Below are 13,051 nucleotides of genomic sequence, written 5' to 3'. Positions count from 1 at the left end.
ATTTTCAAACTTTGCTTACAAATCCCTAAATATATTAGTTTTCTGCCGTAGAAAATAGTCAACAGAAAAAGATAAACATGGCATGATGTAGGCATGATTTTTCAATAATGACACCAGTGATGATTCTAAATAGGACTGTTTTCCCACACTTAGCCACACTTCTATGCTAAATATGAGCACACCCAAAGAGATCTCTGGAAGATTCGTCGTTTAGAAAGATTCCTTGCCACAGGAACGCTTTCATTTGTTTGGTCCTAAAATTGGGAAATTCTAGCACAGTAATCATTTCTGTCCACGTGCACTCCAGTGAATTGGTTCACATTCATCGAGCTTTTTGACCTTCACGGTGAGGCAGAAAGGGTAGGAGTATTATCCCCGTGTTTTACCAAAAGATGCCGCCATTCTGTAAATGCACCTTAGCAAACATAGAATCCACCACGGATGTTGATTGTCCCTGACGACGAAGGTGGAGATTTAGCAGTAGACGTCACATTAGAGGTGAGCTTCCCCCCACACCCCCACCCCTTGCAGGCAGGGCTGTGTTCTGGGGCTGCGGAAATGTCACTCACTGGCCCCCGGGCCTGTGACCTCTTGCTCCCTGAAACAGTTTCCTCTCAGAAAAGTTCTTGTAGGCACTTCACTTCGCCTCAGATTTTGTGGTCCTGGAAAAGGATCCAGAGGGAATGAAGGAGAGGCAGCTTCGAGGCAGCCTCCTCTTGACTTGTGTGTCCCTTTGCACTGGACTGTCAGCCTTGTGAGAGCAGGGACCGTGTCAGGCATGTCACCTAAGTTCGGTATCAAGCTCAGTGCTCAACACACAGTAGCAGATGTTTACAGAAAGACGGGAGGCTCTGAAGGATGGAGGGAGCCGGAAAGGACGGTGATGCAGGCCTGCACGGGTGAAATGACCGGCGGCCATCAGTGGAAAGATCCCATGGAAAGATCCCTGCTGTAGGAAATCTTGCTTCTTAGTCCCAGTTCTGCCACTGTCTCTAGTGCACCAGATACAGCACACTTTCTGCCTCTCGAGGTTATAATGAGGAGAGAAACAAAGTAGAAGTGTCGAGCGCTTTGAAAAGCATACAACATTATGTGAACAAAAGCTATGTCAGCTAAGGTGTAATTCTGACAAAAGCATTTTCTTTTGGCTTTATCCAGTCTTCCCTTTCAAGCCCTGATATCTTTGACTCCCCAAGTCCCGAAGAAGATAAAGAGGAACACGTTTCACTTGCACACAGAGGAGTGGAAGCATCAAAGAAAACTTCAAAGACTGTTACCATATCCCAAGTGAGTGACCAGCCATGGCAAGGGATCCCTGCCTTTCCGTGTACGCTCTGACGAGGAGTTCTAACCCAGACGAGGATAAACGGGAGTCTTAGTCCGTTCGGGCTGCTGTAACAGAGTGGCATCGATGGGGGGCTTAGAAGCGGCAGGCAGTTAGGTCTCAGTTCTGGAGGCCGGCATTCCGAGATCAGGGTGACGGTGGGTTGCAGACAGCTGACTTCTCGTTGTCTCCTCACGTGGTAGAAACTAGGGTGAGGAGCTGTCTGAGGTCTTTTTTCTAAGGGCACTAATTGCATTCCTGAGGCACCACGCTTATGACCTTCACACTTCCCGAGGCCCTGCCTCCTAATATCCCAACTCAGGGCTAGGATTTCCACATACGAGTGGCAGGGGTGGGGCGTGCAGGACACAAACATTTAGTCCGTTGCCACAGACCATGCGAGTTTTTGTCATTCTTCAGTAACAGTTATTACTTTAGTCATCAAAACCCCAGACGCGTGTTTTTAAAAAGTCCCTCAAACTGGGCGGAATGTCTGAGATGCAAGGTTAGTTGTGGCTTTTTCATGTTTTCTCTTGTGGTTTGATCTCCTTGGCATACCGTCAGCCACACACAAGCACACGCCCTCACGCACCATTGCCGCTGTCACCGTCCCCACCACCACCACCACCACTGCCGAAGCAGCTTCAGGAGCCCAGCGGTGTGGCAAAGAGCACATGAGGTACATTCAGTGCCGTGCGCTCTGCCCACAGATCTTGGCTTTTGTGTTCAAAACCGATGATATCACAGGTTATGTTTGGCAGCACGTGGCTTTCAAGAACTAAAGCGAGTCCCTTAAAGAAAAGCTGATTTGGATTCATTGACTACGATCAATCGATAGTCTAAAAACATTTTGGTTTCACTGCATGCCCAGGGAACGGAATAGCAGTGTTCAGCTACTGCGCGCAGCTTTTGAAGGATACCCTGTACTAGTCCTGTTCAGCCTAAGAGTGTGTTTTCTCGTGCTAAGAGAACCCAGTCAGTTGGAATTATTTTCTATAAACATTAGCAACTGCTTTCTAACAGCAGAACACTACACCCGCTTTTTTAAGGCACTTGAAGCAGGAATGAACACAAAGAAATCACAGGGTATGTAGGCTTTTCCTTCTCACAGATTTAAGAATTTACACATACGTCTAGATTTTCTTAAAAACCTGGTCTAGTAAGCAAAAATAGGATCCTATAAAACACATCAATTGTAGTTAGTCACAAAACTAAAGCAGTCTTCCTTTATGAAAGGATTCCATTTGCAGAAACTGGATTTAGACCCGCTTTTTCCCATAGCTGCGCTCTGGCTGACATCCCCGGGGTGTCTCTGTAGTGACATCTGCTGGTAGGCAGCGGCTCTTCATGTTTCTGATTTACACGGTCCCACCCCATTAGCCCCTGTCCCTTCCTGGGGGTTGTCGGGTCACGTTGTTTATTGCTTCTATACGTGAACTACCTTGGTCAGGGTGCATAGTGGCCGAAACTCTTGTCAGAGCTTGAAAGGCTATTTGCTGGCTGCAATGGGCTGGGAGAGAAAGTTACGTAGGAAATACTAAAAGAAGCATCGCTTGAAGAGTTGCCTGAAAGTCAGTCTGTGAGGACATCGGTAGGTTGGAGGAGGTATGTGACAATGCAGAGCGGGAAGTGGGGAAAAGCATGAACCCAGGAATAGGAAAGAAGCAAAGAAAATAATGACAGGAGAGCGTGAATCTTCAGGCTCAGGCAGTCATGGCACGGGGCTTGAGGTTCCAGCCGGCAGAGGAGAGGATTGAAGCCCGGTTCTGCCCGTTATTAGCTGTGAGCTTGGGGGATTTCTCAACCACGTCCCTAAGCTTCCGTTTCCTGCTCAGTCGAAAGTGGGTGCCAACTGATCCTCGTTTCCATTATCTAGCGACGTCCGGCACGTGACCAGTGCTGCATAAATGTCAGTCCCTCTTCCCTCTTACTCTAACTCCTACAGCAATAAGCACGGGATGGCAGATCGCTCTCCCTGGCAGCAGAAAGCGCTTTTCCTCAATGGTAACTTGGCAGAGAAAAGGCGGGCGGGGAGGCTGGGAATGATGGCCCATCTGCTTCTGGCTCGCTCTGCCCAGTCTCTCTCTCTAGCACAGCCGGAATCCACGCTCTCCCTCCTCACCATGCCAGCCAGGCCCCTTCTTGGCTCTTGCCCTGGGCACCTGCTGCTGGAAGAGTCCCAGCTGCGTTGCCAAGCTTTACCACCGGCCTCAACTTCCCCGTCACTCACCCCCTCGCCTCCCAGCGCCCTGTCTGCTGCTTGCCCTCCCCCCAACCTGCCTTGGGCCTCAGGATCTCACTTTCCCTCGCTGCCGCTTCCTCCCCTGGGTGGCCCGATGCCCCTTTGCCCTCCCGCCCATGACTGTCCCACTGCCTGTGCCCTCCCGGCCTCCTCCTCGGGGCACTCCTCCATCAGGCCGGCCCGGTCTGTCTCCACTGTCTTCGGCCTGGCCTGTCATTGGTCTTTTCCTTAGGATATTATCCGGCTCAGCATCTCCCCCTTCTTTGAAAGCAAACGGAACCGTTACATCATTCCGTCTCCTCCTGAAGCTTCTCCATTGAACACTTTCTCTTTCTCCCACCTTCCATCTTCAGGCGGGTTTCTGGAAAGAGGGTTCTACACTTGCAGGCCACACCCCTCACCTCCTGTTCAGGTGCTGACCCGCCATGATCAGTCTTCAGTCTCCTTTGTTCCACCAAATGCCCCCCAACCCCCGTTTTCCTCTCAGCACCTTTGATGCACTTATCCAACCCTTTTTCCTTCTGGAAACCCCTCAGGGGACCTCCGTAACCCACACCTCTCTTCTGGTCTTGCTTTGTCCCATCGCTCACCACTCTGCCCCAGTCCCCGAGGGGTGTCCTTTCTCTCCACCTCTTCACGTTAGGGAGTCCCCAGGCCCCATCATCGGGCCTCTTCTCTCCTAATTCTGTGCTATTCACCCCCATGGCACCACTTCCTCAGGTGATTTCTCTGGCCCAGCTCACTTTTTCATGCCTTCCTCTGCCCACTGGGCATGTCCCCTTGGCTATCCGTCGGGCTCCTGAAACTCAGTGTGTCAGAAGTGAAACTTTTCTGGGCCTTCACGCTGTTCCTCCTGCCACAAAGGGTACAGCCTCCATGCCTGCTTCCTCCATCCCCACCCGTGACCCTGTAGCTGGTCTGGAACCACAGCCGCCCACGGCGCGTCTACTCCCTGAGGCCGGGCGCCGCATCTCTTGGTTGGTTGAGCCTGCCTCCGCTGCATCTCTCAGAGCTGTCCTCTCTCTTTTCCCTTGGCCGCTGTCTGTCAACCCTCCCCCTCCCCGTTCCTAGCTTTCGTTGTATGTGACTCTCCCAGCCGTGCCTTCGCCCTCCTGACCTGCCAACCTCTAGGCCTTTCTACAGCCATTGTCATCGTTAGCTCTGTGCAGGACGTTTTTAACCCCCTCCGCCAGCCCACTCTACCTCCCCGGCCTGAGCCCCGTCCCCAGCGCCATCCTGGCTGCCGAGTGACCGCTTGCCGTGAATGTGTCTCACTCCCCGGTCTCTGTGCCTTTGCCGAGCCCATTCCCTCCTCCTAGAACCTTTCTCTCCAGTCACCCTTCCTCTTCCGGCCACCTCCTAGTCCTCCTCCTCCAGGATGGGGCCGTCAGCAGCTCCCCGATACCTTCCCTCCCGAATGGCCGGTCCCTTTGGCATACTTGCGCAGCTCTGTGTCTTACCTCCCTGTGTGCAGACTCCCCCTCATCTGCAGTGTGTCGGCTTGTCTGTCTGCACTGTGCTGTGTTCTGAGCTCTTGGGAGCTGGGAACGTGTTTTGCTCGCTTTGGAGTTCGCAGAGCCTAGCAAGCAGGCGGGCCTCCGGACTTGCACGCTAAACCGGTTAGGAACTACCTGTCCAGAAGGGTGGTCGAAGTTAAAGCACACAGGGGGAGGCACGTGAAGGGGGTATGCCTGTGCCAAGTGGGCCCTTGGGGTCTTGTGGATGACGGGGTGTGACGAGTGTGTCTTGGGCGGTGGGGACGGGGATGTGGTGGGGGGGGGACTTTACTCAGCACGAATCCCCCGCCTGAATCCTCTCTGCCTTCCCTTGTCATAGGTGTCAGACAACAAAGCGTCCCTGCCGCCCAAGCCAGGGACCATGGCTGCAGGTGGTGGTGGCGGGCCAGCCTCTCTGTCCTCGGCAACATCCTCCCCCCTGTCATCCTCTTTGGGAACAGCCGGACACAGAGCCAACTCCCCGTCTCTGTTTGGCTCGGAAGGAAAACCAAAGACGGAGCCTGCGGCCAGCAGCCAGGCGGCCGTGGAGGAGCTAAGGACGCAGGTCCGCGAGCTGAGGAGCATCATCGAGACTATGAAGGACCAGCAGAAGTGAGTGTCGGGCCCTTCTCTGGCCACCCCGCAGGTTGCTCTCTGCTGGGCCACGGCCTCGTTCCGCAAGCCTAGGTCCCCGCCTGCCTCGGCACGCGGCCCGCTTCCCCAGGGTGGTGGCAGCAGGGGTGAGTTGGGTTTGAACCTGAGAGGCTTCGCTTCCCTCAGCTTCTTGCGTAAACCGGATCCGCTGCACGCAGGGATGGCGGGCCGCTGAAAAGGAAGATCTTTAAATCCCCACAAGATGAAGTATGCACGTGTACCGCTTTGTAACGAGCCCAACAGCCAGCTTTTCTTCTAGCACCAGAAAACTGGCCGTTTCTTCAGTGAGCTGTCTGATGAAGTAATCGGCTTGCATTTAGGGGCCGTCATGGATGACAGAGGTGTGGGGGATATTTAGACCCAAGACCTTACGCTTCACAAGATGTTCTGCTTGTGAGACTCGGGGCTCTCTCCGTGCGTGCCTACACACGCTCTCCACACCCCTGGTCCTCACGGAGCACTTAGATGCGGAGAAAGGCCCATAAGCGAAAATAAATTGCACACATAAACATTACCCAGGGCGCTGTATGCGGTGACAAAGACAGTAAAGAGGTTAGACGCCGCGAGGTCCTTACCTGAGTAAACTGACGCTCGGAGTTTAGGGATCTCTTAGCTCTTTCTTGGGGGAAATGGGGCAGCGGGGGGCATCTATGGAGGTGTTTCCCAAAGAGGAGTTTTTAAAAATAATTTTTTGTTTATATCTTCAAAATTTATTTTGAGATACAGTGCAAGCAGGGGAGGGGCAGAGAGAGAGGGCGAGGGAGAGAATCTCTCACCAGAGAGCCCAACTCAGGGCTTGAACTCACGAACCCTGAGATCACGATCTGAGCCGGAGTCGGACGCTTCACCAACCGAGCCACCCAGGCGCCCCTGAATGGGCTTTTGAAAGACGATCTAGGGTCACCAAGAGCAGAGCAGTCCAGCGGACAGAGCAGCACGGGTGGGCTCGCGGGCACACGGAGCAGCCTGGTGGCTGGCGAGTCGGCGCATCCCTGCAGGCGCCTGGCCTTCTGGGTGGGAGGTGCCGGGGCAGTGGCGGGCGGTGGGCCGGAGACCCACGGTCATGCCCTGGGAGCACTTCTGCAGCTGGCAGAAGCCTGGCATGCCAGATGGCCCTGATGTGTGTTGTGGCCAGATACTTGGGGGATTTGGGGTTAAACACAGTGATGGCTTCTCTAAAGGACTACTCCCAGCCTTTGCTGGACATCAGGAAGACGGAGAGGATGGTGTGCTAGTTTTCTGAAACGTACCTAATCTCAGAACCCCTTTTCTCTAGAGCACCCTAAGACAAGGGTTACGAGGGACTTACTCGGAGCGTTGCGGCTCCGTTCAGGTTCTGTTCCGCTCCAGCTGGGAGGTGTCGTATGACATTGGGGTCCCCCGGTCTTACCCCTTCCCTGGAAGATATCCATCAAATAACTCTGCCGACTCAACCGGCTGGATCTAGAGAGGGTGTCTCAGGGCCAGCCGGGCTGCCTCCAGTTCTGTAAAGTCCCTATCTCCTATCCGATTCTGTGGGTTACAGGTTTAGGTGACCAACCACCAGCCCCGTCCGTGTCCGGGTGACGTGTGTCTCCTGCCTAGACAGGGACCCCACGGCCCCAGTACATCCCAGAGTGCTGGTCCTCAGCCTTCTGAAGAGGACCATCACTGAGTCGGGCTGGCCTGGATCCAGGGCTTCAGCCCTTGGGGCCGCTGATTGGGGCCTGGAGCATCAGAAATGGCCTGCGCCTGCCTCACAGTGAAGACCCGCCAGCGCTTCAGGGCCTCCCCCTCCCCCCAGCCCACCCCATGTCCCTCCCCGCTGTGAGGCCCGGGCCCAGTTGCCCAGTATTGTCCTTCCCCGGCCAATCTTGTTGAATCAACGGGTCACAGAGACCGCTCTCCAATGCCCGTCTCTGTCAGCCGTCGTCAGCCTGGCCTCCGTGCCCACGGCCATCGGGCCCCTAAAATCTCCTGTCTTCGTTCCACGTGTCCCTTTCAGCCTTCAGCTGAAGTCTGTGCTGACTCCCCTCATCCCCCAACATGCTGGTTCTTACGTCCCTGCTCCAGCGCCGACCCTTCCCCGTCAATCTCCCGATCTCCCTTCCTCTTTGTGGACTCGGGCCCCCGATTACTGGTTGAAGCCTCAGTGCCTTTCTTTGCACTGGCTCCCCCAACCAACTCCTCCGATCTGCCAGACTCCAGGCTTTGCCTGCCGTCGTCTTCCTGGAGTCGCGCTGTCTGCTTAGGATCGCCGCTACTTCTTTCCTAAGCTCTGAGTGGTGCCCGCTGAGATAGAGGTGCATAGCGTGTGCTTGAGCAAACACAGCAATGAGTCACAACTGGTTAACCCGGTGTGTCGGCGGCAGGGCCGGGACACCGATCAAGTATAGGGACCATCACTTGAAGTGAGCACATGCAGTGTAGCTTATACCTTATTTATTATGGTGTTTCTGCAGTCCTTGGTTTTTGATTTCCCAATCCAGTTTGTAAAAACATACGTGTTAGGTGGAATGTTTGATCCCCTAAAATGGAGTACAGTTCTCTGACCAGAGCGGTGATGGTTGCAGTGTCCTAAATACAGAGTCTTGAATTTGCAAGATGATTAATTGTGTCCCACTTCATTATTTCATGTTGTAAAAGGCGTTGTTAGACTGCATGTCCTAACTCGGGTCTACTTTCTCGATGACGTGATTACCATATCGTCAGTTCATCTACTTTAACCCCAAGATCCCAGGTATTACTATTTGTAAGGTTTTGTGAGACTCATTGGAAACATAGGCAGTAGCCTTTTGTTACTTTAAAACTCTGTGAAAAATAAGTATGTGGGGAGTGACAGAAATGTCTGCAGTGGAAATCATTATGTGAATACACTTAAAGACCAGTGATTCCATAACCACGGGATTGTTAGAGGGAAGGCGACAGAATCTCAGCCTGGATACCCGGAGTCAAAGGCCTCCGGTGAGTCCGTCCACCTCTCTGGCCTCGCCTTCCCCGTCTTCTCCTCTTAGGAGAAGCTTGGACTAAGGGATCTCAGAGGTCATTTCAGACCTCCTGTTGGACGGCTACACATTTGGGGAGCCCAGAAATAATAGCAAGCCTTTCTGTCTGCGGTAAATATCAAGCAATAACAATGCAAAGGAAACACAATGTTGTGTCCACATTTTGTTTGTAAAAGGCTCAGATGGACTTTGCAATGGTAAGAGGCTTCTTATCTCTTATTGAGGAAGTCTGGGCTTTGGTTTCATTTCGTGGCCATTTGTTTTTCAGACGAGAGATTAAGCAGTTACTGTCAGAGTTGGATGAAGAGAAGAAAATCCGGCTTCGGTTGCAGGTGGGTCCCTCGGGGTCCTGCTCCCTCTTGAGAGGCTCAGTTCGGGTTGGGGGCAGCATCGGGGCTTCATTTTGAAAGTAAATGATTTTTAGTTCTCTGCAGATTTAGATGTGTGACCAAATCCTGTGGCGATTTTCTTGGAATTGCACAGGCTCATGTTCTCATCCTCTCCTTCCATCCAGGAAGTCTTAGGGAAGGGAGGCATTTACTAAATGTGCCCCCTAGTTGGGTTTCTCGTTTGGGGTTTATCTGAAACGTCTCTGTGAAAAGCTCCCTCCAGTTTCCAAAGGCCTCATTAGAGTAACTGCCAGAGGGCATGGGGCTGGGGGGACCCCACTGCCAGCCGGCTTCTGTCATTGGAACTCCAAAGACCACAGCTGTCCGCGCTCAGAACTTGCTTTCACCTCTTTACCTCTCACCGATGGCCGTGTCAGTCCTGCCAGGGCATCGGAGCCCTGTCCCCCTTCACCCTCCGAGCCAACTCAGCCGTTACCAAGTGGCAGAGTGTTGCAAAAGGCCAGAGGCAGACTTTCAGCTTTCGTCCAGTTGGTGTCCTTGGTGGTCACTGGGACCCAGGCTACTTAAAGAAACGTTAGGGAACTGCTTCTCAGACAGTCTCCCCTCCCCCCCGCCCCCGGGCCCAACCAGAGCTGCCTTCCAACACTGCTAGGTGGTCCAGCACGTCTGGACAGCCTGTTCCGCCCTCCGGCCAGGACACTGCAATTACTGCCGCTTCTGACAAGTGGTGGTTCCTGGCAGCCCAAGAATGAAAACATCCACCGTTTGCTAGCGCACCGCATCTGTGCGCCTGCTCCTTAGGTTTATGTCATTTCTGGCATCGTCGTCACCTCGTCATTCAGAGGTCATTTCACCCGTTTCACCTTTAAAAGTGTCACGTTGATTATTTTCTTTGTCGACCAGGTTGATTATCTTTGAGCTTCTCTCACACCGGCGAATTCATTATGATTTTGTTCGGCTCTTGTTTTTCCTTTATAGATGGAAGTTAATGACATAAAGAAAGCTCTTCAATCAAAATGAATACTTGATAAATGAAATGTCACATTATTCATCCTGAGTCCGAGACTCAAATTTTCCGCCCCAGCCAAAATAACCTTGTGCCAAAAGATTAAAGGTTTGCCTCAACATGTCCCTGTTTGCAAGATTAGCACAAAAGTCTTGATAGCACAACACAAATTCCATCCAAGAGGAGACTCTTCCCCATGGTATAATCCTGGGCGTGGCACTGGTTGTGACTTAGAGCAAATTGTGCTAAAGGCTTTTTTTACTATGAGATCTCATGCGAAACGAAAACTCAGGCAGTTTAGTCCATAGTGGTACTATTTTGATGATATTTTCCATTAATAAAATGTAATTTCAGATTATTCGTTTACAAGCTTTATAATTTTATGATTTTTTTAATCGTGTTTTGTCACAGATTCCCCCAGTGTTTGTATTCCACATCGTCCAGAGCGAGCGTTCCATTCTTTTGCTTTGGGCAGAAAGCTGCCTCGCTTTGTGTCCCCTCTAGATTCTATTACATATGCAATTTTAGGTCCGACCCATCCCTTCCCCTGCCAGCCAACCCGCCACCCTAAGATAAATTTTAGCTTATATATGATGGTATATTTACAAAAAGAGAAAGAGAAAACCTGGTATTTGCAATGATCTGTGCCTTCTTTTTACCACCCTCTTGATTGGAGCTTTTGTGATGCAGCTACCATGATTCAAAAAACAAAAAAAAAAACAAACAAAAAACGAAAAAAAAAAACAAAAAACAACAACAAAAAAAACCCCACATTTTTTTAAAGCCACTTCTCAAAGTCCACTAGAGGCCACTGTCTTCAAAGCTTCTCTCACCTAGCCAAAGGTCCCAAGAGGAGACAGCTGTGAAGTTGGGCGTGCTCTGTGGTGCCAGCTGTGACGTTTAAGTTCTCCTAGTTGTAGGTGGTTCATGGAACTAGAAATGTCACCCCTGCTTGATTTTTCATCAGCCAAGTTAAACCCCTGCTTCCTGTCCTTTGCACCTTTTGCGTGAACAGAATATGCATTATGAAAGCAAAAATAAATAAACGTAAAATGCAATGAAAACAAGGGGGGGAAGTTGTGTTATTTCCTGCACTGGGTCATCCGTGTGTGCTGTTGTTGAAACTGTACTCACATAATGTCATTTGCCTTGTTCTCTTGTAATCCCTTCCTCAGGTCCAAGAGAATGGGGGCATGCTCTTGTTGAAGTGTGGCCATTGGATCTTTCTTGCATTTATGGAATTGCTTTTTCCGTCCCCAGGAAACTGGTGTTTGCTTGTCCGCTTTATCTCTGTAGCAAATGAACAGCTCAGCCTTAGACTGTGTAACTGTTTCCTCATCCTTAGCTGAAAATAAGGGGGCATACTGTATTGCAAGATTGTTTGGGGATGGGGGGTGGGGGGTGGTCCCTTAAGGGCCCCTGAAGACGTTTCATGTGTTTCTAAAAAAGCTGCTTTGTCTATTTCCTGAGTTTTCGAGTGGAAGTACTAAACATTAATGGATTTGCACAACCACAAAGAATGAGAATTGATAACACGGAAGGAGTAATGCAAAAAAGAAATCACCACATGTTATCGATGATCAGAAGTATTACAAATAAATGTCTTTTTCTTCGTCTCTCCCTTCCCCCACCTTCCTCTTGCCGACATACTCATCCTTGCTGCTTGAGGCTGCGACTTCCTCCAGAGTACTGTCCGTATGGAGCCCAGACACCCTGGTCTTCCGGGGCGGGGGCGCAATTAAGGGAAGGGAGCACATAGAGAAAGAAACCTCCCATCCTACATTCCCATGCCTGGACATACTGCCTTGTCAGCAGCCTTGCCCGCAGTGTGCTGGGGGCTGGGAGCACCAAGCTTCCAAGGGCGGCATAAAACATTCCTGAACCCCTTGACTCTTCTACGCATTTCTACATTAAACTTAACGCCTTGAGAGATTTCCCACCGCCTAATAGAAGAATGAGGATTGAATTCTTTGATGTTTGGATTTCTCCTTTACTCATCATGAAAATCCCTAACGATATAGTTTTATATGATGTGTACACAGAGTAGGATTGTTAATAATTAAATTGAGAGGTTGGAGCGCCCTCGTGGGGCACTAGCAACCTGGAATGTAGAGAGCTCTCATCTTCCCCTCGCGGAAGCCACTGGCTTTCTTTGTACAAGGAGAGGGAGAAGTCATTCTAGAAGGAGGAGGTGGCATATTTAACGTCGTTACTGCCCCTTGGGCTAACCAGCAAGAGGATTCTACATTTTGGAACGGACGAGCCGCTGCCTGAGCAGCCTCCATCTTTACTCTTTACAAAATGGACCCGTCAAGAATATTGAAGAGCTTGGAAGGATCGTTTTTGAAGAAATTCTTTTGCATTCAGCATGGACTCGACCAGCATCTATGGAGATTATTTTTTTGCTTCATTTTCTAAAATTGTATTTAGAAAAGTCTTAAGTATTGTGCTTTGTAAAGAAGATGATTAAAATGAAATTTTGTGAAAATATTTTTCTTCAAAGTTGTCATGGTCCAAGAGGAATGATTTCTTGGAATTCAAACCATTTTTCTCCATTTTACACAATTTGATTACTCTTAGAGAAACGTCTTTGGAAGACATATAGTACTCCTCACCCTACCTAATCTTTCCCAAGTGAACAGAAACAATCCATTAAAATCTGTGGCTGTGAAATCCAGTTTTACATTGTTCAATTTTACATTCATATTTAGGCAGAAAATTCTAGTTAGCTCTACATTGTTTTTTAGTGTAAAAATCATTAAATTATCATTATTCGAATAACTGTGTAAAGCCACTTTTATTCATACACAGCCCTCTAGGCAACATACTCAAGTACATGATTTGTTCTCTCCCATAAAGATAGCCCGTATCTATCATGACGTGTGTCTTCGGTTACTAATGGCAGAGTTTTATTTCCTTTCATAACGAGCTCTTTGATGGGAAAACCACAGGGTGTGTAATCAATTGCTCACATTTGCCACAGTCTGTATTACAA

At 50.3% G+C, this 13,051-nt stretch overlaps 1 protein-coding gene across 12 annotated transcripts in view; it reads left to right on the top strand.

Moving 5' to 3' along the window:
• The window catches only part of SH3KBP1 (SH3 domain containing kinase binding protein 1), a 336,102-nt gene extending 323,556 nt beyond the window's left edge, over window positions 1-12,546 (top strand). For 9 of the 12 annotated variants that reach the window (XM_045472247.1, XM_045472243.1, XM_045472241.1 and 6 more), the window contains 4 exons: window positions 1,159-1,287; window positions 5,403-5,674; window positions 8,969-9,032; window positions 10,029-12,546. In XM_045472247.1, coding sequence (XP_045328203.1) covers window positions 1,159-1,287; window positions 5,403-5,674; window positions 8,969-9,032; window positions 10,029-10,070 — 507 coding nt within the window. In that variant the 3' untranslated portion in view covers window positions 10,071-12,546. The remainder of the gene's footprint in view (window positions 1-1,158; window positions 1,288-5,402; window positions 5,675-8,968; window positions 9,033-10,028) is intronic. The other 3 variants (XM_045472250.1, XM_045472249.1, XM_045472246.1) reach the window with 1 other exon arrangement.
• Window positions 12,547-13,051: the final 505 nt, after the last annotated feature.

The sequence above is a fragment of the Leopardus geoffroyi genome, chromosome X (genome assembly GCF_018350155.1).
Source record: "Leopardus geoffroyi isolate Oge1 chromosome X, O.geoffroyi_Oge1_pat1.0, whole genome shotgun sequence".
NCBI lineage: Eukaryota > Metazoa > Chordata > Mammalia > Carnivora > Felidae > Leopardus > Leopardus geoffroyi.
Note: the sequence above shows the minus strand (reverse complement) of the source record. Positions and strands in the feature narration are given on the sequence as shown.